The 25,596-nt window shown below is 42.2% G+C and overlaps 1 protein-coding gene across 1 annotated transcript; it reads left to right on the top strand.

The window, feature by feature from the left end:
* Positions 1-462: 462 nt before the first annotated feature.
* Positions 463-25,348, top strand: LOC311059546 (transient receptor potential cation channel subfamily M member 5-like; the record flags this gene model as incomplete). The annotated part of the gene is made up of 17 exons (XM_084077558.1): positions 463-535; positions 1,520-1,671; positions 2,522-2,690; positions 3,466-3,530; positions 4,358-4,549; positions 6,611-6,713; positions 6,979-7,238; positions 7,678-7,776; positions 9,083-9,211; positions 9,487-9,628; positions 12,664-12,806; positions 15,213-15,461; positions 15,982-16,103; positions 16,256-16,388; positions 16,901-17,075; positions 17,968-18,133; positions 25,135-25,348. The coding sequence occupies exons 3-17, from the start codon at positions 2,534-2,536 to the stop codon at positions 25,346-25,348; spliced, it is 2,349 nt and encodes a 782-aa protein (XP_083933684.1). The 5' UTR covers positions 463-535; positions 1,520-1,671; positions 2,522-2,533.
* Positions 25,349-25,596: the final 248 nt, after the last annotated feature.

The following is a 25,596-nucleotide window of genomic DNA, read 5'->3' as shown; positions in this document are numbered from 1 at the left end:
AACGTATTTGGAGGCCTGTCTATGACATCATCAGTACTATTATGTCATCAGTACTATGGTGTCAGGACACTGTGCTTGTCTATGTATTATATATACTGTATTATATATACTGTAGGTAACCAGCATCAGCCAGGTTAGGAACAAAGGATTATGAGTCCAGTACAGCCCAATACAGCCAAACAGCCAGTACAGCCAGCCAGCCAGCTGTACCCACAGACACACAACTTCAACTTTAGAATAGACATTAACGGTAGAAGTTTGTGTGTGAACCCTGCCCCTCTTGATATGAAAGTTGAGTGTGTGATCATCATCACTGCCATCTGATTTGTCTCTTTCATCACCTAGTTCCTGCGTCTGTCATCAGACACTAAACCCTCCGTTGTCTACGACATGATGACAAGGAAATGTCATGATGGGTGGGGTTGGACACCTAACATGGTAGTGTCTGTGGTTGGAGGAGAAGGCAGTGCAGAGGTCAAGACCTGGGTTCAGAAGGTCATCAGAGAGGGACTGGTAAAGGCCTTGCATAAAACAGGTGTGTGTGTGTGTGTGTGTGTGTGTGTGTGTGTGTGTGTGTGTGTGTGTGTGTGTGTGTGTGTGTGTGTGTGTGTGTGTGTGTGTGTGTGTGTGTGTGTGTGTGTGTGTGTGTGTGTGCTGAATGCAGTTTGTCAGTAGAATGTTGATGATTTAATGATTGATACAGAATTCATCCTCATTCCATGTCTGTTAAAGTTCTGTTTCAACTTTATATACAAGTAAGACGTGCGAACGCGGGAAGCGAACGCAGCTTGAAAATAACAATAATAAGAATAGAAAGGAATGAGCAATTGTAGAGAAGTGGGTGGTACAGTTAAATGAGTGAGAACAGGGCCACAAGAAGGCTCCATACCGCTAGCCCCATTTTTTTTTTTTTTTTGTCTTTTTTTGTAAATGTTTTTTTTTTTTTGTAAATGTTTTTCTGTGTTTGGTTTAGGCATGTTGCAGGCTGTTGTGCATTTTAATCAGAGCATTGTCTACATTCCTGCGTTCTTCATGGCCCTTTGCCTTGTTGATTTTCTCAAATCTGGCCCATGTGTTGCTAGGCGGATTTCAGCCACACTGTAGTGCACTCTGGCGGCTGCAAACAGGCAGTGCAGGCAGTACACACAGGCAGTGTACACAGGCAGTGCACTACTGCACACAGACACACAAGCCAAGCACGGTTTCATAGTAAGCTCCACTTGTGCGGAGGCGTGACGCGCGTTCGCAAAAATCTTGCTGCGTTCGCAAAAATCCCACATTTGAACTGAGATCATCAGGGCATTTATAACAATCAACTTTCTCTCTCGCTGTCTCTCTCTTTCATTCTCTCTCTCTAACACCAAAACATGCACGCACGCACGCACGCACGCACGCACGCACGCACGCACGCACGCACGCACGCACGCACGCACGCACGCACACACACACACACACACACACACACACACACACACACACACACACACACACACACACACACACACACACACACATCCAGGATTCAGCACCGGGATATTGACAGAAGGCTTTGATGAAGGCGTAGGGAGATGTGTAGGAGAGGCATCGAGGAACTACAAATTGTCCAGGGTCGGTGCGTTGGCCATCACTCCCTGGGGCTTTGTCCACAACAGACATCAGTTGGTCAACAAGGTATTGACACACAAACACTGTTTACAAGTTTTCCTCCACCTAATTAATAATCTTTATGAAATTATCATTCTTGCCAACTCCACTATATACAGTAGCATCCTTAACTGTATTGTACAATACTGTACTGCATGTACTGATATTTAATGTCTGTTCATTAATATGTTACTGCCATTGATTGATTCAATACTTTATTTAGAAAAGACATGGAAACAGTATGGAAGTACAATTCACAATCATAGGTCCTCTAAACTGGATCGTTCATAAAAGCACAATGGCTTATTTCAAATGAAATCCCCACGCACTCAAATCATGATGACATTTAAGAAAACAGACAGATATACAATGCCATGCAGAAAGTCATACATCATATGTACAATAGACAGTTTGAGGAGGGGGGGGGGGGCAGTTTGGAATTGCAGCCTCCTGAAGGTGTTTTTTTATGGCAGTTTTGAAAGTGAGTAGGGTTTTACACTCCTTAACTCTTAGGGCAATCCACATTTCTGTTGCATAGCATGAGAAAGAGTTCATTCACTTGTTTGTGCCAAATCTGGATTGGACATGATCAGTGGAGCTGCCTCTGGTGTTGTGATTGTGGACTTCATTTACGTTTTTGAAGTATTTAGACAGGTACATGGGTATCCCAATGTGCCACTCTCTAATAATTATAGCTACTAAGATCACACATACAGAAAGATGTGAAATGTGTTATCATTGTTTTTGATTCCATGAATTAGGAAGTTGCTTAGTATTTATAGGACCCTTTTATGCCCCCCGCCCCCATCTTAGACTCACCAGAAGCACCTAGATAACACACACTGAAAGATGTAATTCCTGTTATCTTCCATCACAGGGCACCTTGGTGATGTACTCTGTTGAGAACACAACCAGTGACTCCTGTTGTCTGGACAAGAACCATGATTTCTTCCTGCTGGTGGATGATGGGAGTGAAGGTCACAGAGGAGGAGAGAAGAACTTCAGGGTCAAGTTAGAGGAACACTTCTCTACACAACACATCAGTGGTAAGAGATGGTGGATATGATTGTTATGTCACTGGAATTAAAATAATCATGGTATTATTTACCATAACCAGATCTTAAAAGTAGTAAAACACGCAGCAATGTAATCATTTAACTGTAGTTAATTTGATGTTGAACTGCTACAAGAAAAACTAGGCGGCCACTATTGATTATTTCCTAAGTGATTATTATATCAATTCCTTTTTTGATTAATCAAATAATCAATATTGTTTTATTATAATGTATTAAATTGATTAGTTCAATTAGCGGTTGCTCCACTTGTTTCTTTTTTTAAACAAGTAATAAAAGTATCAACCTGTATGAATGAAGAATCACCAAATGAATAGTTTGATGTGAAATATTATTTACATTTTCTGATTGTTTGTTGGACATTCTCCTGGCTGTGAAAATGTAAATGTGAATATATGGCTTCAACAAACAATTAATCTGTCCATTATTTTCTCTATTATTCATTAAATAATGACCCTAACAGAAATTATGGTTAAACATGTGTTTCCCAAACTCCAAATGTGAGCACATAATGTCTTTGTCCATAACAGAAAGATATTAATTTGACTGTCACATTTAAGAAGCTGTAATCAGAGAACTTTGAGGGTGTTTTTTTATTATAATCATTATTTTTAATTGTGAAAAAAATATATTTCATGCTGCGTTCACACTGGCAGAAACATTGTGGTCCTATGTATTCAATTAATCATCAAGACTTACAGGGGGGAGGGGGGAGTTATGATTTAATAATATTCATATTTCCCTACAGGCAGCAGCAGCATTAACACATCTGTCCTCAACTTGCTCATATCAGGAGAATCATCCATGCTTGAGGTACAATCAATATGCATTCATTCAATATCATTTTTTACATTACAATGATTGTATACAATATAACTTGACTTTTATGAGTCAGGAGCATTATAGGAGTATTACTTTCATTATACCTGATTGTTTATTATTATCATAGCTACAGGAATTTAGCAAACAGCTCCAGAATTTGGGTCTGTGCTATTCTACATATTGTTGCTGTCGGGCAGAAACAATCTCCATGTTTCAACTTTTTTATTGTCTTTAATAAATCAGTGCTATTGAACACCCTTTACATCTCTGTGTGGGTTTTACAAATATTGAACCAATGAAAAGTATTAAAAAGCTCTTCTGACTAAACCTCCTAACTCCATTGGATCCTCAAACTGTCAGTCAAACCTCCAACTCAGGTATGACTTGGCTCCACTTGAGCTGTATTTGGGTAAAGTGATGATAATATAAAGAAACATTATACCAACTTTGGCGAAGCAGTGTTGTGTTGTTCTAAAAACACGTTGTTTTCTTTCCTTTTTTTTCATTTCCTGAAAAGTTAATATTATGGACATAATTGGTTTCTGCCTGACAGCAGAGATATAAAACAAACCAAATATAAATACTTAAAGGCCCAGTGCTTTTGTATCCAGACATTAGATCATTAAAGGACGACTTCACCCATTTTCAACCTATCTTCATTTAATAGGTCCTCAGTAATGCTCATTTTAATGCAATACCATTTACGTATACTCACTCTGTGTCTCAGAGGAGGGCTGTGGACAGTTCAGAAACCTGCCTACCAATATATTCTACAATACTTTGTCTGTCTCTCTCTCTGTGTCATATATCTTCATCAGAGGGTAGATGTGTCTTTGAAGAAATCCATACCCTGGTTGGTGCTGGCAGGTTCAGGAGGTGTGGCTGACCTCTTGAGTGACATCTTGGAGAACCAATCACCTGCCTCTGCTGGTGATGATGTTGTTAGAGTGACAGAAGTGATCAGGAAACACTTCCCTTCTGAAGCTGTGACAGATCAACTTGTTGAACAGGTAAGAGCAGTGATTGGTTCACAGTGGGAAGAAGGGGATCATGCACCCCCCGGAAATATACTTCTAATCAGTGTTTTCTGATTGGAAAACATGTGCTGAAAATGATGAGCTATGTTAAAACGTTGTCAAAATGTCCCATCTACCATTTTTATGCAAATTAGTGCTGCCATAATCACAAATCTCAATTAACAAATAAGATATCCAGACCTATGTTTAGAGGGTCAAGGATCACAATGAAACTATGCTTATAAAGTGATTATATTTACCTGTGGCATGCTGGTATGCAAATCAGTGCTGCCATTACAATATAATCACATTTGTACCAATTATTATTATGCCAATGTTTTTAGCATTTAAAATAAATTCTTACTTCTTAAAGGGATAGTTTATTTGGGGAGAAATGTATTATTTGAACTACTTATCCAGAGTCAGACAAGGTCAAATCAAATCAAATCAAACTTTATTTATATAGCACATTTACAACAGCTCAGAGCCGACCAAAGTGCTGAACATGGTTAAAATAAGGTAATAAGGTAAAGGTCATGGATGTTTTTGTATGTCTCTGTTTTCTGTTTGAATGTATGTTGAATGGTTAAGTTAACTAGGTTATCTTAATTCCTGGACTGGTCTGTAGCAGTTCCTCTAAAACATATGGAAAATACTGTCAGCATACCAGGCCATCATGAGTTTATCTGACTCTGTTTAATTACAGTGAAAAAATATATATAATTCCTCCCACAACCCACATTGTCTCTCTGCCTGCAATCTGGGAACCCAGAGCTAACTGAAAAGGAAAAACAGATACCTCTGCTGTTTGTGACTATGTCAGAGCAGAATCTGTTCTCGCTCCGGAGGCCGCACCCCTTGAACCCTAACACGTGACAGCGCGTCCACACTGCGTCCAAACACGCCCTGCACTGTTGCTATGAGAAAAGGCTATATATCCATCTATCTATAGCTATCGTGCAACGTAATTATTATATTTACACTTACTTATATTACATAAACACCAGCTCGGCTGCCCTTAATTATTTTAGATTGCCTTTTAAAACACAATTTCGTTTACTGCTGCCTTATTTATTTTCCCCACTTTCTCTTCTGGACGATTTTCCTATGAATGGAAGTTTAGTTTAACTGTTTACTGTAACTGCACATATTTTTATGTTCAATTTCTACTCGTTTATTTTTTGTATGAAAGACCCCAAAGGAAACAAGCCATAGTGCTTTCTTGGGTTTAAAATCCTCTTAGCAGACCTCATATTGAACTGTACTTTTCTCTGCTTGTCTTTGATATCAATATTCAATCAATACATTGTAGGATAATAATAAGTATGTCTATATGCCACCCAACTTGAACTTAATATAATGTAGTATGGAGTAGCCTATATTTAATCATCTGGCTATTGCAGTTGTTGAGTTTAAAAATAATACAAAAAATAGATAGATAGCTAGATAGAATAACAACATACATGCATGCATGTATACAGTTAAAAAAGAACAACAAGTTCTACAAGTGAATGCATAGAGGTGAATCACCATAATCTTTCTAATTCAATGCTTCATCATCGTCTTCTGGGCCATCTTTCTGCTATTGCAGAGCTTGTTATTGAAGTACTTCAATGAATGAAGTACAAGTACCATGCTAAGGTGCCTCGTCATCATCGTCTTCTGGGTCATTATTCTGCTATTGCAGCTATTGCTATCTTTCTGTCTATTTTTAGTTAGATAAGTAAGTGTAAATATAATAATTGCATCGCGTCTTCACCTTGATATATAACTGCGTTAGCCTGTTCTCATAGCAAACACTCAGGATGGCGTGCGGGGCGTGTTTGGACGCATCTGTCCAGATGTACAGTACTTCATGTTTCACAGGTTTGAATCTGGCTGATGAAATTTGTTGCATCCGCTGTGTAGTGCCAAACAGAGCAGAAAATAAATGACACTTAATATGTATTTTTAAACTACAGTAAATGCCATCAGAATATCACAAAGTCTTACAAGTTCCTGTTTTGCAGAAATTTCTAATTGGCCCATCCTGTGACTTTTGACCTTGACCCTCAGGTTAAGAGCATCTACCAGAACAGGGAGCTGATAACATTCTACCATGAAGAGCAGGGGAGACTAGAAGACTTTGATACAGTCATGATCAAAGCCCTGATGCCAGGTACAATATAGAACAATAATTAATATTCTATTTAATATGAAAAACAATGTGGGTTCCAGCACATTCTGATGTTCATTTAACATGCTGTGTGTGTGTGTGTGTGTGTGTGTGTATGTGTGTGTGTGTGTGTGTGTGTGTGTGTGTGTGTGTGTGTGTGTGTGTGTGTGTGTGTGTGTGTGTGTGTGTGTGTGTGTGTGTGTGTGTGTGTGTGTGTGTGTGTGTGTGTGTGTGTGTGTGTGTGTGTGTGTGTGTGTGTGTGTTTCAGCCAGTAAGCGTTGTGCATCAGGTAATATCTTCCCTTACAGTAAGGCGCTGAATCTAGCAATGAGATGCAACAGAGTGGACTTTGCCTTCAGTGAGCTCTTCAACGATGATATCAGTGATAATGACTTCCTGACTTATGGCGTCCTGGAGGAATTCTACAGCAAAGTGGATGAAGACACACTGGTCGACAAGATGCTAATGGAACGCCTGAAGGAGCGCCTGGGAACCTCATGCTCTCTGAAAGAGATCAGCCTGTTTGAGGTGGGTTTAGTGAAATATATATTATGACCTTATATGGCCAACACTGTTACCTTTGAGGTAATCTCTCAAGAACAGATTCAGAGCTGCTTGCTCAAATGCAAAAGTGAAAAACGCTGGGGGCGCTGTTTTTCCTTTTTTTAAACCTGGGATCCCAGATGCCTTTCAGGAAATTGAGAAAATAACCTGTGTTCCAATTGGCTACAATGTAGTTATTATTTAGCCACAAGCCCTTTTCATCTTTTCATTGTTTCAATATTTATGAAACCTACTCAACCATTTTCACTTTCATAACTTAATTGCAAAGATAGCAGATCTGCAATCTCACTTGTAGATCTTGTAGAGCTTGTAGATCGGCAAAGCCGCTTGATTTGAGAGGATATTTGGGTTTGATGATGATGAGGCTGATGATGGAGGTTTGTCTTATGCTATGTCTCTCCAGGTGTCAGGTGTCTTGAAGAAGTTAATGGGTGATGTGAAGCCTTTCTACATCACTGCCCTGGGTCTAGAAGACATCACCTCTGACAAGAAGGCTCTGGAGGTATTCTTCTGAATATACTACTATTATGTTCTTTCATCTAATCTTTAAATAGTCAGCCTCTACTGTGCTGCAATATTGAAAGGATATGTAACTTTTTTCCCTATCAAATCAAATAACTGGTTTCTTCAGTTAAATCATCAATATAAGTTAAACAAATAATAACCCTGGACCCATGAACAGAGAACAACACCATTAGAATCATACCAAAACTAGAAAAAGTGCTCCTCGGAGCACAGGTCTTCGCCAGGTCGGGTAGAATCGGCCTCCTGGTGGCGCTATAACAGGCCCATGTGAAACATTTGGGGCAGAGGTTCGGAATTGGCGTCCAGGGACTGTGTGTGCAAAGTTTCGCTGCGATCAGGCCAACGGTGCCGGAGATTAGCTGTTCACAGACAGAAGGACGGACGGACAGGGTGCAAAACATACTCTCTCGCCATGCCTTCTGCCTGGCGGAGACAACAACACCACACACAATCAATGGGATGGGTCATCACATGTCTGAGGTGGGTGGGTCCTTGGGTACCTTCAGGCTGCTCAGTGACATCATTGAAGGTAGGCTTGTTTCCCTGCCCCCGTCCCTGGTTTTTGGGTGATTGGAAGCAAGCTCATAGAAGTTTCCATTATCTAAATAGAGCATACTATCTATGCTCTTCCATGACAAATCATAAATAAAAAATTATGTTCACAATTTTCTCCGATAATTCACTAGAAGCACAATTAAGTGCTCCTACTGAATTGTGAAATGTGAGGGCGGTGTACTATTAGGCCCTCACACCTACGTTGCACCTCAGATCCGACCGATATGTCTGAGTCATAGTGTCGGAGGCTTTGTCAGAGTACCTGTTGTACCCGTCTGTCTGTGTCCCTTTTGTGACCATACTGTATATGGAGATCACTGTGTCTGTCTGTCTACCTGTGTCCCTTTTATGCCCATATATGGGCATATCGGTTGGATGGCGGTTCTGGACAACTGGATATCTATATGCCTATATATGGACATATTGGTCGGATCTGTGACTCTGGACAACCGGATCTCCATTTATGCCTATATATGGCCGTATCGGGTTCGTTTATCGTTATGTCTGAGTCCGAGTTATGTGGCCGTGGTCCGCCGGTCCACCGGCCCTCCCATTAGCCAATTTTAATATACATTTTAATATAGGATGGGCCTCTGACGATCCCAGATTGGGCCTGGCATTTGGCATTTTGTTTTAAAATACAAAAGGACTATCCTTTTTTTGTCAGGGTTGGTATAGTCGATATCTCCCTTTTCCTCTTCATAGTCTTTTTCTTCTCTCCTTCTCAGTGTGCCAAAGATGTGATGAAAGGAGAACGGTCATACAGGAACGATCCCTGTGAATCCCCCTGGACTCATCTCTTTATCTGGGCTGTCCTACAGAACAACAGTGACATGGCTGTCTTCTTCTGGGAGAAGGTAAAACACCTGATGCTCAGAGAAGGCTGAAGGATTTTTTATTTACGTGTATGTATATGGTGTGTAGCGTGTCTGTAACCAGCCCTCTGTCACTGTGTATCTCTATCCATTTGTCCCTCTGTCCATCTTTCCATCTATCCCTCTGTCCATCTGTTCCCCTGTCCATCTATCTGTCTCTCTGTCCATCTGTCTGTATGTCCCTCTGTCTCTCTGTCCATCTGTCTGTATCTGTCCCTATGTCTCTCTGTCCATCTGTCTCTCTATCCATCTCCCAGGCAGAGGAGTCAGTACTGAATGCTCTGAGTGCTTGTAAGATGCTTAGAGAGATGTCTGTTGAGATGTTGAAGGGGACATATGGGACAAAGATGCGACTTTCCACGAAAGAGCTGGCACAGAAGTTTGAGAACCTGGCACATGGTGAGACCTTGAATAAATCATCAAACTGAAGTTTTTAAGTTGTGCTTCTCTCTCTCTCTCTCTCTCTCTCTCTCTCTGTCTGTCTGTCTGTCTGTCTGTCTGTCTGTCTGTCTGTCTGTCTGTCTGTCTGTCTGTCTGTCTGTCTGTCTGTCTGTCTGTCTGTCTGTTAAGAGGAATTTAAACCCAAGAAAGCACTATGGCTTGTTTCCATTGGGGTCCTTTGTACTCAATTCATCAAAACATTTAATGACAGACACATATACACTATGCAAATACATTGGGTAGGCGTTGACTTTTTACAGGGGCCAGCTCTGAATTGCAGCCACCTGTAGGTTCTCTTTTAGAGCGGTTTTGAAGGAGAGTAAAGGGGGGCACATGCTACCATTTTCGGTGAGCACCCTCTCACCGCTGTGGTTTGAAAACTACAACATGACGTCACTGAGCCGCGGTGATAAGCGACTCACCGCTCACCTCAACACATCTCTCCGTTTTTACTAACAAAAATCACGGACTATGAGCGCCTAGTATCCAAACCACCGCAGTAGAAGCAGTAGAACGAATGCAACCCCTTGTTTGAGCCAAATCTGGATTGAACGTGATTTGTGGAGCTCCCTCTGGTGTCTTTGACATTTTTGAAGTAGTTTGACAGGTACATGGGTGACTTGTGGTTGTTACGCCCCGGCCTAGTAGGCCAGTCAATCTAAGCCAAAAAGGCCCAACCCAAAAGAAATTGCAATAGTAATGTGATATAGTTTTTATTGGTCCTCCCAATACCCTCCTACATTAAAAGTTGTGCTTCATGGATTTACTTTTTTCAAGGTCAAAAGCAACATTTTGTGGTTTTAAAGCAATGCGGTCTTGCTCAAATGGCGTTAAATCTTTTTTTATCTAACATATTTGGTGTGTATTCTTGAGTTTTGTGGGTCAATCTTTCCACTAAAACACGTTTTGAGAGGATATTTGAATGTCTGATGCCTGTATTTGGGGTAACAGTACCCCAAGACCCATTTGTTTGCCGCATTTGGCACTTACAGTTCGTGCCACACCGCTCATATGGGAGAAAAAAAAATGTCTAAACCTGGTATAAATTGTTCCTCATAGACATGTTTAAAATATATAAGAAGTAAAAGTGTCCCCCCCAGAGGTCAGGTTGTGAAACTGTAACAGGCTCAAATGACAGCCAAGTAGTCTTGATTTATTACACAAGTCTTGGAATAAATAGCTAGAAATAGAAATTTCTTCACCAATGTGTTTTTAAGGTATAAAGGTTGAGATTCAACTGCCCTAGGGGAACCCATGACAGCTGCTGAAATGTGGGGTAGCCACGAACTTCAACCAAAATCAAAATAGTCGAATTCATGTGAGCGGTCTAATCATTGAAAAATGAACAATGGAGCACACTGGAGCACAGGCTCCCCTACCTTTTGATCTGGGGGAGAAAGGCTACCCGTCAAATGTACATACAATGCTTTTTGGGCGGTGCAACCGCCCCTATATGTGAGGTTTGGACATCGACATTCGCTGCACTGTGATTGGCCACCATTGTACCCCCCTAACCCTGCACATTCAATGCAAATCACTGGCCACCATTGTACCCCCCTAACTCTGCACCGTGATTGGCCACCATTGTACCCCCCCCAACCCCTATTCAGGACTGTGATTGGCTAGTGAAACACATGACACATAGCCCTATAAATAGGACTATGCACTTAAAAAAAACACATTTATGTTTTTTGATTAAGTGAATCACCCATTGTGGACCAACCATTGTTTATTGTTAATAAATAGCACCACACACTTCAGAAATATTACTTTTCTTTAAGTGAACTTCCATGACTGTGATGACCACTGTGACCACACCGCCCACTTCGCACTGGGTGTGATTTTTGGGCAGTGCAACCGCCCCTATATGTGAGGTTTGGACATCAACATTCACTGGCCACCATTGTACCCCCCCCCACCCATTTTACCCCCCAACCCTGTGCTGTGATTGGCCACCAGTGTACCCCCCCTAACACATTTATGTTTTTTTTTAAGTGAATCACACATTGTGGGTGGAAAGGGTGTTAAAAAAAACATTTGTGGGAAGAAATATTACTTTTCTTTAAGTGAACTTCCATCACTGTGATGACCACACACCGCCCACTTCACACTGGAATAAATGTTACTTTATGTACCTTCCAGTGACCTGTAATGGAAGAGATACCATGGATCAAATGAAACTGAGTTTAAGTTTGTAAATCGGCATAATAATAACCACTTTCATTCGCTGCCTGTTAGAAAAATGGTTGCGCCACTGCAAATTGGCTATTACTACAAAATAGGTTTGTCTTACCTTCCTAGATTTAGAGGGATAGTTTAGTATTATTTTGATTTGTATTTTGTTGTTACATGGGACATGATATGAGTGTAAATGTGATTCAAAATGTATTTTCCAAGGTATTTTTTAATGCAGTGGCATTCACAAAAACATAGTTTTTAATCATGTTTGCTAACTGCCCGATTCTTAAGGCTATGGGACGTTCGAGCCTTTGCGCACGCACCACAGGCTGCATAGCCTCTCGTCTGCAGTAAAAATAAAAAATACTCTTTCGCTACTCACCAAAACAAAGACGGTTTTATTTTTATTGCAGACAAGGGGCTATGGAGCCTGTGGTGCCTGCACAAAGGCTCGAAAGTACCATAGCCTTAAGGAGAACTCCTTTTAGGCTATGGACCAGAGCTACATTCACACCAGCTGGTACTCAATCAGTCACTCCTCACCATTCATTCACAAACACATGAGGGGGAAAACATACACAGGGCAATACCACATAGGGGAATACTGTACATATATGACCCTAGGATCTTGTAGACCAGGCCCATTGCAAGTTGCTGTACCCTGTCCTCTACCTCTGTGTGTGTGTGTGTGTGTGTGTGTGTGTGTGTGTGTGTGTGTGTGTGTGTGTGTGTGTGTGTGTGTGTGTGTGTGTGTGTGTGTGTGTGTGTGTGTGTGTACACACTGCTTTTATTGTGTGTGGTATTTTTCACCTCAGATGTGTTGGGTTCATGTTGCCTGGGCGATGAGAACAAGTCCTTCAAGTTGCTCACCACGGAGTCTCCAGTCTACGGAATAAACTGCTTCCAGATGGCCAAAGCTGTTGAATCACTCCTCTTCTTCAACCATGATGGATTAGAGGTTGGTCCATCTCTGACGGGAGCGTATATGTTCCCCAGGTTCTATGTTCCCCAGGCTCTATGTTCCCCAAAAAAGGTTGTATGTTCCCATATGACCCCCTCAAAAAAGGTTCTATGGTTCTATGTTCCCCGTTTACATCTCTTAACACACACAATGGAACATAATGGGGAGAAATGACTACGTTAAGGGGCCCGCCCCCTTTCCCCCGGCAGCCATCTTAGTGGTATAGATCACCTCTAGGCAGAGAGCCTGCAGCATAAGCCTTTTTCTACCTGACTCCAACTGACTCCCACTGACTCCTCCTGACTCCTACTGACTCCAACTGACTCCCCTGGACTCCAACTGACTCCTATACTGACTCCTACTCACTCCTACTGACTCCTACTCCGAGTCAGGAGGAGTCGAGACTACCCCTTAGTCTTATTATATCCTTTCCAGACGTTTTTTTATTTTTATTTTTTTCAGGAACTTTGTTCAGAAAATCCACCATGATAACACTGTGATAATGTGATTATTATATAGTTTTGTGATAAAAATGCAAATGTTGATATCGATATCTATATACTAGAGATATCAATATATCGATATATATTGATATCTCTAGTTGGCCAAAGGCCAACTAGAGATATCAATATATATATATGTGAATTTGATTATTATTTTTTATTATTTAAAAAAAAATCAATTTGTTTTTTTTTAAGCCAGGATTCGTCGCGGGCCGCACAGTTGCCTCTCGCGGGCCGCAAATGGCCCGCGGGCCGCCTATTGGGGAACCCTGATATAGGCTAATTGCCCAGGGCCCACCATAGATCACCCAATAGTGATTGCATTATGTTCCGTTGTGTGTGTTTAGAGATGTTATAACAAATTATGAATGCTACTGCTGTGTTTCCTGCATTTTTGGGTGAGCGGGGAAAATAGAACCTTTTTACGGTTGAGCAGGAACATACTGTAGAACCCGGGGAATATAGAACCTTTTCTGGTTGAGCGGGGAACATAGAACTCGGGGACTATAGAACCTTTTCATGGTTGAGAGGGTAACATAAAACCCGGGGAACTGATGCTAGACGAATCAGCTCTATTCAAAATGAGTCACACTTTCTTTGCTCCCACCACCCCAGCACCACCACTCGGCTCTGCTTTCCCTAAGGGTTCTGTTTCCCCTGTGGGGGTTTGTTATAGATGTATATCTCCCCGCTCTTAAATGGTTTTATGCTAATGTGCTGAGCAGGGAGTAATGCATAGCACAGCCTGAACGCCAAGATCAAATATAATATTTACATTTTATGAAAACAAGGTTTTAAAGCTATTAATGGTCTCAATCTATTAGTGAGCCAAAAAAAAAGTAAAAACAAAAAAAAAGTAGTCAAATGTTTTACTTAAAGGAGCTACACCATGAATTTCATTTTTTTTTTTAGGTTTTTAGTATTTTTTGGGCTCCCCAGTGTCTCTTGTACCCAATTTTTTTTTTTTTTTTAACATTCAGTCATTCATGCTCATTTCATGGATTTCCTGAATGGGCGTGTCTGAACAGGCCATTTCAGAATGGCAGGGCAAGTGATGTCACTTGCCCTGATTTTGCATTGATGATGGCCAGACAGAATTGCTCAGTAGCTCCCCCCTGCCCAATAGGACGTTTTGGTATTGCAGCTGAAAAAGCTTGGAATGACAGACAGTCAGATTGTGAGAAAAAATATCTGGATGTTTTTTAGGCTTACAACCTGTTTAAAAACGTATTAGGGGGCAATATTTATATATAATATATACTTTTTTAATTCATGGTGTAGCCCCTTTAAGTAAAAGTAGCAATACTGCAATGTAGAAGTACTCAGTTACCTGTACAAGTAAAAGTCCGGAATTCAAAATGTACTTCAGTAAAAGTACAAAAGTATTGTTATCAAAATGTACTTAAAGTACCAAAAGTAGAAAGTACTCATTATTTTGTAATAATAATCAAAATCTACAAAGTAACTAGTAACTAAAGTGTTCAAATAGTAGTGGAGTAAAAGTACAATATTTGCTTTTGAGATGTAGTGGAGTAGAAGTAAAAGAACAGAAAATTGGAAATACTCCAATAAAGTAAAAATACCTAAACAATTTACTTAAGTACAGTACTTGAGTAAATATACTTAATTACTTTACACCACTGTCCGTGAGTTATCTGACTAATAACGAAAGAGTTCCAAAGTCTTTCCCACTTTACTGAGAAGACAGACTATCCAAATGAGTTATTGCACATGTAATACTTTTTACCTGCAAAACTATCCCCTTTAGTTCTAAGAAATGGTTTTGTAATATACTGTAGTAGCTTATGTAAATCAAATTACACACAGTAGTTGAATTACACTCATCTGTGTGTTATATTAACACAGACATGACTAAAAAACTGACCATTCTGCTTCACAGTCTGTGCTGTCTCAGGTTTGGTGGGGTGAAGCCGATTCATGGAGTTACTTCCTTCTCAGCCTTCTCATTCCCTGCGCTTCGCCAGTCTCTGTCTTTGTGAGCAATGCAGTGATGTACATCCTCTTCCTCTTCCTGTTTGCCTACATGCTGCTGGTGGACTTTAAGCCACCGCCCCCTAGTGGGCCGTCCATCAGTGAATGTGTGCTGTACTTCTGGGTGTTCACCTTCTTCTGTGAGGAGATCCGACAGGTGAGTGGAGGGAGCTTCTCTCTCTCTTATTGCATTTCCTGTGTTAACACACACTCCCACTCATCCAATAAATACCTATACACAACAGTGGAATGAGGTTTGAATCATATGTCATTAATATAACAAATAAACACAAAATTATATATAAAAAAACTGACTTTATTTAAATACAAATAAATCAAAAATTCACCATTATTATTATTATGATATATTATTATTATCAGAATATAAATGATGTTTCTATTGGCAAGTTTGTATGTTTGCATAATGTGGCAACAGAAAAGCAGTACAAAGTCAACTGCTTTTTAGGTATTTAATTTAGCTTATTCTGACTATTTTTAATCTTCATATAATCTTTTGTTCACATTGTTGAGGAGGCTCTAAGTAAAATGATTTTGCTGCCTGCAATGTTGCCACAGCTGTAATATAATGTGGCAAATATTGTCCTCTTACAGTTGATTGTCTATCAACTGTAATCTATCGACTTAATTCAGTTTGAAATGTGTTTAATTCCTTTCAGGCATTCTCTGTGGGCTACCGGTACATGAGTTTCTGCCAGAAGATGAGGCTTTACTGTCACGATTTCTGGAACAGATGTGACCTCATTGCCATCATTCTTTTCATTATTGGTCTCATCTGTAGGTTGGTACAGACATTTTTTTTCATTATTAGTTACTATAGTACTTGAAGTAAAAAGAGAGTTATGATAAATATATAAACCGTAATAATAATCATCTAATCATTAAACATAGGAGTTTGATTAAAATGTTTTTTCTTCTGCTCGTGTGCTTCAGGATGTTCGAGTGGTCCTATGAGTTTGGACGATGTGTCCTGTGTATCGACTACATGGTCTTCACACTCCGTCTCATTCACATATCTGCCATTCACAAAGAGATGGGACCAAAAATCATCATTGTTGGCAAGATGGTAAGATATAAGACAGATATTAGTGCTGTTTTATTACACGGCTTGGTTGAATGTTTGATTCTGATTGGTCAATCACTGAATTCAGTGGTCTGTTATTTTTTAATAATGACCTCTGAACTCAATAACAGACCGCTGTCTAATCAAAGACTCAGAGCACCTGCTGCGCTGCTTGATTTTGTGCCGTATCCAACATGGTAGCCATGTAAACAAACACGCTCAAGAATATTTTTGAAACATTTGAAGCGAGAAATAGACAAAGTAAATGTAGTCTATTTCATCAACACTACCCGTTGTTTTCCGAGGCGACCCGTTGCACTGGACACACCTGGCATAATTTAATGTAATACTTTCATTACCATAAGCAATGAAATACTACTACTTTTGTGTCAATGTATTAATTTCTTTATCAAGTAGCTGTGTAATAAGTGGGATAATCAATGGGGAGAAGATCATTATTGAGAAATATATCAATATTATAATGAACACAACATGTCTTGTTTCTCACTGTTCAGATGAAAGATGTGGCCTTCTTCCTCTTCTTCCTGGGGGTGTGGCTTATGGCATATGGAGTAGCCAATCAGGCGCTGCTCTATTCCTACGATCCCAACCCAAGTCGTATCTTCCGTCGCGTGTTCTACAGACCTTACCTCTACATCTTTGGAGAATTTAATCTTCAGGAAATAGATGGTGTGTGTGTGTCAACACAATGCAATAAATAAAGCATTACATTTCAGTTCAAATACATGTATTGTTGAACTGGTTAGTAGGCTCTACATCTGTCTAACAACCATTTACAACTGTTTAAATATTAATAATTTGCTAGAACATTTACGCTATCAGCTTAAAATGAAATGATTACATCCTGGATGTAACTGTAACTGTAACTGTATACCACTCCCAGCAACCGTTTAAACAAAAAAAGAAATTGAAAAAAGTGCTGTTCTATTTTTACTAGAGAGACTACTAGACAGTCAAATAATCATGGGTGGGCCAACATATAAAGGTTCAATACCATTCTGACTAGAATATTTTCAGCTGTTTGAAGTTCAGTTTGAATCTGTTTCAGGGTGCTATGTAATAGCACCCTGAAGTTGCTTACTGTAAATCGCTCTGGATTAAGAGCGTCTGGTAAATACCTAAACTGTAACTGTAACTATAATAGAGGCATATCAAACTGAAGCTGTATTGAAACTGACACTAACAATTACAGGATTTCTTTATCCAAAGATTTAGTACACCACCTTGTTTATAACTCTTTGTCAAAATCACAACCAAAGTATTTATCATGTTTTTCAATCAAAGTGTCTTATACTATAATACTGACCTTTAAGGTGGTATTAGAACACCTCTAATGACAATATTAGAATATGAAGTTGATTGTCCACATGCTGTCGTGTTGCGCTGCTTCGTCCCCGTTATTGTTTCTTGCAGCTATATTTATATTTTTACTTCCAGTCTACAAGTTTTTATTTTACTACAACCTGCCCAACGCTTATTATTATTATTATTATTATTATTATTATTATTATTACATTTATTATTACCCTTAATTATTGATGTATTTGATTGTTTGTCAAAGGGGGACAAGAGTGGAACATTAACTGCACTAACAACGTGACACAGATAGAGGCCGGTGCTGAGCCATGCAGGAGCGAATACAACAACTGGCTGGTGATCATTCTGCTGGTGGTTTTCCTGCTGGTCACCAACGTACTGATCATCAACCTGCTCATTGCCATCCTCAGGTAGAGAACCAGCCTTCTGTCTGTGACTCCATTAATGTTACTCTGTCTTTCTTCTTGGTTTCCTGAGTGAACTCAGCTCTCATCTCCTCTCCTCACCTCTGATCTTACCTTCTACATTTCATCACCTTTCCAATACTTCTTATTTAACATATAGATTCATAAACATAGACAATAATAACAGTTAAATCATTATAATATAACTGAAAACGATTTGAATGTAAATGAGTAGGATATAGAAAATAATTACAGATTCATCTTGCATAACACGGGGATTAATTATCTATCTAGGCTACAATCTCGCAGGTTGTCCATGGCCGTACCCGCGAGATGAACATTTTACAAATAGGCCTATTTATTCTTAAACTACTCATTTTTTGTTTTGTTCACGAATCAGCGTCTGCCGTCCGTCCGCTGTTTCCTGTTTACTTTACTTGCGGGGCGTACAAGCCTCATAGTGAACAGGTTGTTTACAACATAGCACAGAAACAAACAAATGTCTGATTTCTAGTGGGCCCAAATCAATTAAGAAAAGCACAGAAGCAACTAGCTTTGATACATCGCCACCTGAATGTGTAAATGAAGAGCCTCAGCCGGAGTCTATCGAGTTGTTGACATGAGGGAATTCATCACCCCAGATAACAAGAGCACATTTGGAATATTGTATAATAAGGTAAATAGGTAAAAAAGCTCTATTGTACTGCAATGTGTATTAGCCTGGCTATTGGGTTTTGTAAAGAAGAAATTGTGTCCTGATGGGCTGTCATGCCAACTGCTATAGCCTACTATATTGTGTTCTGGCCACTATTAATGCTTTAATTACTGTAACTGTATTGTGTTCTGATGGGCCGCTGTGCCTGCCAACTGCCATACTGTTATATGTTTTTTTGAAAAAATTATAATATCTGTATTACTGTTCAAGCAGACTAACAAACACATCTTTAAGTCAATTGTTGATTCTGGACTTATTTAGATTTTCAGTATGTACAAGGGTTTGCTGTTAATCTGTATTACTTTTCAAGCAGACTTATTTTGTTTCCAGAGTGCATTTCTTTCCTTGTGTGACCCTCAACACAGGATTTAAGAATCCCATGTTTTCCTTGTGTGACCTTCAACACAGGATTTAAGAATCCCAGGCCTAAAATAACAGTGTCAAATTAGCTCGATTAGAGAAAAAAAAAGGATTTCGCCGCCCGCTCGCACAATGCCCCTGGCCCTCGGCTTGGTACCCAAGACATAATTTGGCCCTTGGGGAAAAGTAATTGGGGAACCCTGGCCTACTGTGTTCTGATGGGTCTCTGTGCCATTTAGCCTGCTGGCAACTGTGTGTGGGCCAATCCCCCCCCCCCCCCCCCCCCGGTCAGATGTAGTTCCTGCGGGTATGTCCATGGCTGCGTAATGATTTCTCAGCATATTCCATCATTAGTTTCATGCCAACACATGTTTTTTCAGAATAATGAACAAATAGTCTACAAGTCGGGCCCTCTGCGCAAATCTTTCATAAGGTTGATTGATTTATCTGGCCAGCAATGAATCAAAATATCAAGCTACTCACTATATATGGTCGTATGGTGACATAATTATGTCGGGCGTGCGTCCATGTTAGATGCAACTTTGGGAAAGTTGAATTAGCTTTAGGGGTGATCTTCTACTACAGTCTCCTGATTCTCCTCCTAAAGAACTTAAATTCAAGTGTATAATGTTTGTTTACGGACGGGTTGGGACCGTGCGTGCATTCCATCTTCCTGGTTTAACCATGCTACGCGACCTGATGCTGAAATGGACAGCTGTTGTCTTTGCTTCATCTGTGTGTGCATTGTTCTTGATTATACAACAGGTAGTTCCGACCAAGCAATCTGATTGGCTGAAATAGCTATCTAGCCGTGCTTCAAACCAGCATCATAGCACGGGCCTAATCACATTAATAAATCACTCCGCACTGGAGTCCGCACCTGATTAGACCATATATGGCACAGCTGTGCTGTGAAGTCACGCTGTCCCACGTTAGGAAAACAAACAGACAGTAGCCTGACCCACCGTCGCCACTGGAGAACAAACAGCTATGCAAAATGGACTATGTTGTTAATTTTGACTTATTTGGTGGACTTACAGTTGATCAATGGTTAGAAGGTTATAAATATCCTCCTGTGTAAAGTAAAATTACTCCCATTTCGTTAACAGTCCAGTGTATGTTATACTTTATCGTACGAAGGTATCGCACGGCGAAAATAGCCGATCTACAAGTTCACAACGGGTCGCGTTGTCAGCTTGTAGATCAGTTATTTTGGCCACGTGACACGGTCGTACGACGGAGCATATAGCCTACTGGAATTCATTCCACTGCGCAAGCATTGATAGCTCAGCTGTGTTGATGAGACGGTGCCTCAAACTCAAAGCGCTGCTACAGGGACTATTTAATGTCTCTCAGTCAAAAACTCTTCTCTTTACAGGGAAACGGACAATAGCGAAACATTTTTATTATTAATTGCCCCACAATATGAATACATTTGGATGTGTTTTGTTGGTAACTGTTGTATAATCGCAATATTACACTCGAGGGTGTGCTTTACCTTACATTATTGGCACTTCAGTGATGCGCGCGGAACTCGGCTTCGCCTCGTTCCTGACCGCATCACTGGCGTGCCAATAATGACGGTAAAGCACACCCTCTCGTGTAATATTGCTTAATTTGTGCAGCTGCAAAGAGGAGCAGAGGATTTGAAATGTGTCAGATTTGCAGACAGGGATAATAAGAAATTACTGTGGATTTTTTAATCAGTCAGGATGTCCGGAGAGAATGTAATTTTTCGGTCTTTCTTGCCAGGAGCCACCACTGGTTTTGTAGTGGTTTGATTTGATAGTTTGTCGTTTTATTTCATTTCAAGTGAACCTGTAACCATGTGACAACTACCCTCGGATCAGGAGCATTATACCAAATTAATCACACCTGTGGGTGCGACGACACCCTATAAGTGCGTCACGCACCCACACACTCTCCCTCTTTCTTCCTCCTGGTCGGTAAGAGCTTATACCAGCTTGTGATTTGACTTTAATTCCTCACGGTGCTGGATGCCTACTCTGGGCTGCCTTATATGTGGCACCCCCTTGGCGTGCCGTGAGGTTGTCTCATCCTCTGTCATAACGCAGCACTTTAATCCGCCCTTGAATTGGGCTTGCATGTTAAATTGCTGCATGTGTAATTTGAATTTGATTTCTCACGGTACTGGATGCCTACTCTGGGCTGCCGTTGAGGTACCCCCTTGGCGTGCCGTGGGGCTATTATTCATCTGTGTTGTTGTTGCAGGTGACAATTGTGTTGTTGCGTTGGTAGCAGTTGTGCGCTCGTTGCGCGTGAGGGATACTCACATTCCTATTTTGGTAAGTGTGTTACATTTTTACTCCTGCAAGCATAGCCTACTGGCAGCACTCCACAACAATGGAGCAGGCTTGTGTAGCCTAGCGCTGCTGTTTACACTGTCGGCTACGGCCGTTTTTCTCCGGTGGTATTGTTGGGCCACCCGCATCTTGGACAGTGCGCTGTCGCCACCTATGCCTCCGGAGTGTTGTTGCAATCAGGCTTTGCATTGTTTGGAGGGTTGTTTTGATTTCATTGTTGTAAAAACAGCAATTCTGTCCGCCCTTAAATTGGGCTTGCATTATTTCATGTTACATGCATGCATGTGTGTGCTATGTGTGCATGTGTGTTTCTCCAGACTCTTTGGTGAGAGACATATTGGGTTTTCCCTGCCATGGAGTGTCAGGGAGATGATGAGCGGGACAATGGCCCAGAGGATGGTGTGCCACCTGGCCAGGAGAAAGCGGACCGAACAAGGCCGCATCTGTGACCCAAGAGTAGACCTCATGCAGAGGCACTTGGAGGATATGCGTAAGACCATTGAATGTATGGCTGCACAACAGCGCCACAGCGCGCAAAGGTCGTGGGCACGACCCAGGGGGGCTGCTGCACCCCATTCTACGCTCAGCACCCTGAATGGTGCGGCAGAGCATGGCCTAGATGGCATAGCCAGAGTGGGCCCAAATTTTGCTCTGTTGGCTGGGGCTCCAGCCACAGGCAATAGGGCTGCCCGTCACCAAAATAAAAAGTGCCGGTCCACTGATGGGTTGGTGGTGAAGGCTTATCAGTCTACAGCCATGGCCTCTAGACTGGCGAACACAAATACACTTGCTGTCATGGAGGCCTCAATAACACCTGGGGAAGTGTTCGGGCCTGCAGCAGATGCTGCGCTGAATGAGGCCCGGAAGGTCAGGCAGCGCACTCGGGCCATGCTCCAGCCTAAGCCAGAAAGGCGAAGGAGCTTCTGGCAGCCTCGTTCTTCAGAACGGAGCTCCTCTCGGCAGGGGCGGGATCCTCTGCGTTTCCAGCCTCGATCTCGAGAGCGCACCATGGGTGGATCTGCCAAGCCCCACCAGCGCCCCTTTCGGTGCAAGTTGTCTGGCACCGTTTTTTCCAGCGCCAACCTCAGCGCTTGGCGTCAGTGTACCACTTGTCCGTGGGTGATCGGTACTCTGGAGTTTGGGTACCGTCTGCAATTCAGGGACCGCCCCCCTCGTTTTCGAGGAGTTTTGGAGACAAAAGTAAGAGACCAGTCTCGTTCTGCCGCTCTGGCCAAAGAGGTTTCTGCCTTGCTGGGGAAAGGTGCTATAAGGCTTCTCTCTCCAGGAGAAATGAGACAGGGGTTTTATTCCAGCTACTTCCTTGTCCCCAAGCGGACCGGAGGCTTTCGCCCAATTCTGGATTTGAGGCAACTGAACAAGTTCCTCAAGGTGCTTCCCTTTCGAATGCTCAGGTTGAGAACTGTGTTTCAAGCCATAAGGGCAGGCGATTGGTTCACGACAGTGGACCTTCGCGATGCTTATTTTCACATTCCAATCAGGCCGGTTCACAGGCAATTTCTCAGGTTTGCCTTTCAGGGGAGGGCTTTCGAATACAACGTCCTCCCGTTCGGTCTGTCCCTGTCACCCCGAACGTTTACAAAATGCATGGATGCTGCGCTGATCCCCCTGCGGCGGAGGGGCATTCGGGTGTTGAACTATCTCGATGACTGGCTGGTGTGTGCACCATCAGAGAGCCTGGCACGGAGCCACACAGAGGTTGTGTTGGCACATCTGGTTTCGCTCGGGCTGCATCTGAATGCAGAAAAGAGCAGCTTAGTCCCAGCTCAGTCAGTTGAGTACTTGGGACTTCTTCTGGATTCTGTCACCATGAAAGCATGCCTGACACAAAAAAGGAAGATGACAATCGGGAATTGCATCGCAGACTGCTTGTCACGCAGGTCGGTGTCTGTGATGCAGTGTCAACGGCTATTGGGCCTCTTTGCAGCAGCTGCCCAGGTTGTACCAATGGGCCTGTTGCACACGCGTCCGCTCCAATATTGGTTTGGACGCCACAAGTTCTGTCTGCCCAGGGACAAGTCGAGGGTTATTACCCTGTCCCGCGGTGGCCTCAAGGTCCTCACATGGTGGAGGCGATCCCAGGCCATACACAGAGGCGTTTCCCTGGGCCAGGGTGGCTCCAGGATGACCATAACGACCGACGCCTCTGGCACAGGCTGGGGCGCAGTCATGGAGGGCAGGTCTGTTCGGGGTCGTTGGCCTCCTGTACAGCAGGGGTGGCATGTAAACCTCCTCGAGATGGAGGCGGTTCGCCTGGCTCTGAGACACTTCCTCCCACTTGTGTCGGGGAAGCAAGTCATGATAAGGACAGACAACACAGCCGTGGTGTGTTACATCAACCGCCAGGGTGGGCTGAGGTCCCCATCTCTGCATGCAAGAGTGCACCAGTTGCTCCTGTGGGCACAGTCCAATGGTGTGACCCTGAGGGCTTTCTATCTTCCGGGACCCCGGAATGTAGCGGCAGATCTGCTGTCGAGGGGAGGTCCCCACCCCGGCGAGTGGCGCTTGCACCCCCAGGTAGTGAACCAGATATGGTTTCACTTTGGTCGGGCAGAAGTAGACCTCTTTGCCACGGAAGAGAACACTCACTGTCCTCTCTGGTCATCAATGCATGGACCACCAGGACCACTGGGGATAGATGCTCTGAGCCTTTCATGGCCACAGCAGAGGCTGTATGCTTTTCCCCCACTTCCTCTCCTGCCGGCTTTCCTCAGGGTGGTGAGGTTGCTGCGCGCCCAGGTATTATTGGTGGCGCCAAATTGGCCACGGAGACCATGGATGGGAGAGATCTACGAGATGCTGGAGGGCCAGCCATGGTGTCTTCCAGTCAGACCTGACTTGCTGTCCCAGGTGCAGGGCAGGATATGGCACCCCAAGCCTCAGATGATGAGGCTTCAGGTGTGGCCCTTGAGAGGCGGCGTTTGAGCACGCTTGATGTAGATGCGGTGGTGGGATTGGCTGGAGTGCCAATCTACCTTCACCTGAGTTTATTTTGTTTACAGTTAAATATGGGCACCCTGGGTTTGCGCTCCAGAATGTTGCTTTCCTTGATTGGAACACTTCAGTTTATTGGTATTAACCTGAAAAATGATGTGTTCACATGTGTTTCAGTTAAAATAAAATGCTTGAACTCAATTGGTTGTGTTCTGCTGTATTACTGTGATGAGGTTTACTCCCCCTGTATGGCTTTGACCTGTAGGTTTGGCCACTTCACTCTCCTCATGACTAATTTGGTATGCTGTACTATGTACCCATGTTGTCACATGGTTACAGGTTCACTTGAAATGAAATAAAACGTATGTTTACGTATGTAAACACGGTTTTATGAATGAAAAGTGAACCTGTAACCCTTCATTGTCACTCGGCGGTGAAGGCTGGCCCTGTCATGCCTTCCCAGTCGGTAGAAAGAGGGAGAGTGTGTGGGTGCGTGACGCACTCATAGGGTGTCGTCGCACCCACAGGTGTGATTAATTTGGTATAATGCTCCTGATCCGAGGGTAGTTGTCACATGGTTACAGGTTCACTTTTCATTCATAAAACCGTGTTTACATACGTAAACATACGTTTTGTGCCTTCAACCCTCCATGCAGCAACACTGTTAACAAGGTGGAGGAGAAGAGCGACATCTACTGGAGGTTCCAGCATTACAACCTTGTGATGGAGTACCAGTCCCGTCCTGCTTGGGCTCCTCCGTTCATTATCTTCTCACACCTTGGTTCCCTCTTCTGCTTTTTGATGGGCCTTTGGCTCAATGAAGAGGACGACGACGACCCTTTATGGAATAATGACTGCGACGGTATTTGATTTGTATTAAATCTAATTAACATAAAAATACTTATTTCATCTTTTATCTTTTGGTAAAGGTTATAGTGTAATTTGACCACTGGGTGAAGTCTTGAACAACATGAGAATCATTGATAACTGTCCATTTATTGTGTGTGCATGCATGAATCTACTAATGAATGAATACATGAATATATGAATGCATGCATGAGCAGGTTGCAATGATGGGATTCGTTCCTGAGGCATTCATCTTAACAAACTGATCCCAT

This window comes from Gymnoscopelus microlampas, assembly GCF_963454915.1.
Source record: "Gymnoscopelus microlampas genome assembly, chromosome: 14".
Lineage (NCBI taxonomy): Eukaryota > Metazoa > Chordata > Actinopteri > Myctophiformes > Myctophidae > Gymnoscopelus > Gymnoscopelus microlampas.
This window is presented reverse-complemented; position numbering and strand designations above follow the sequence as displayed.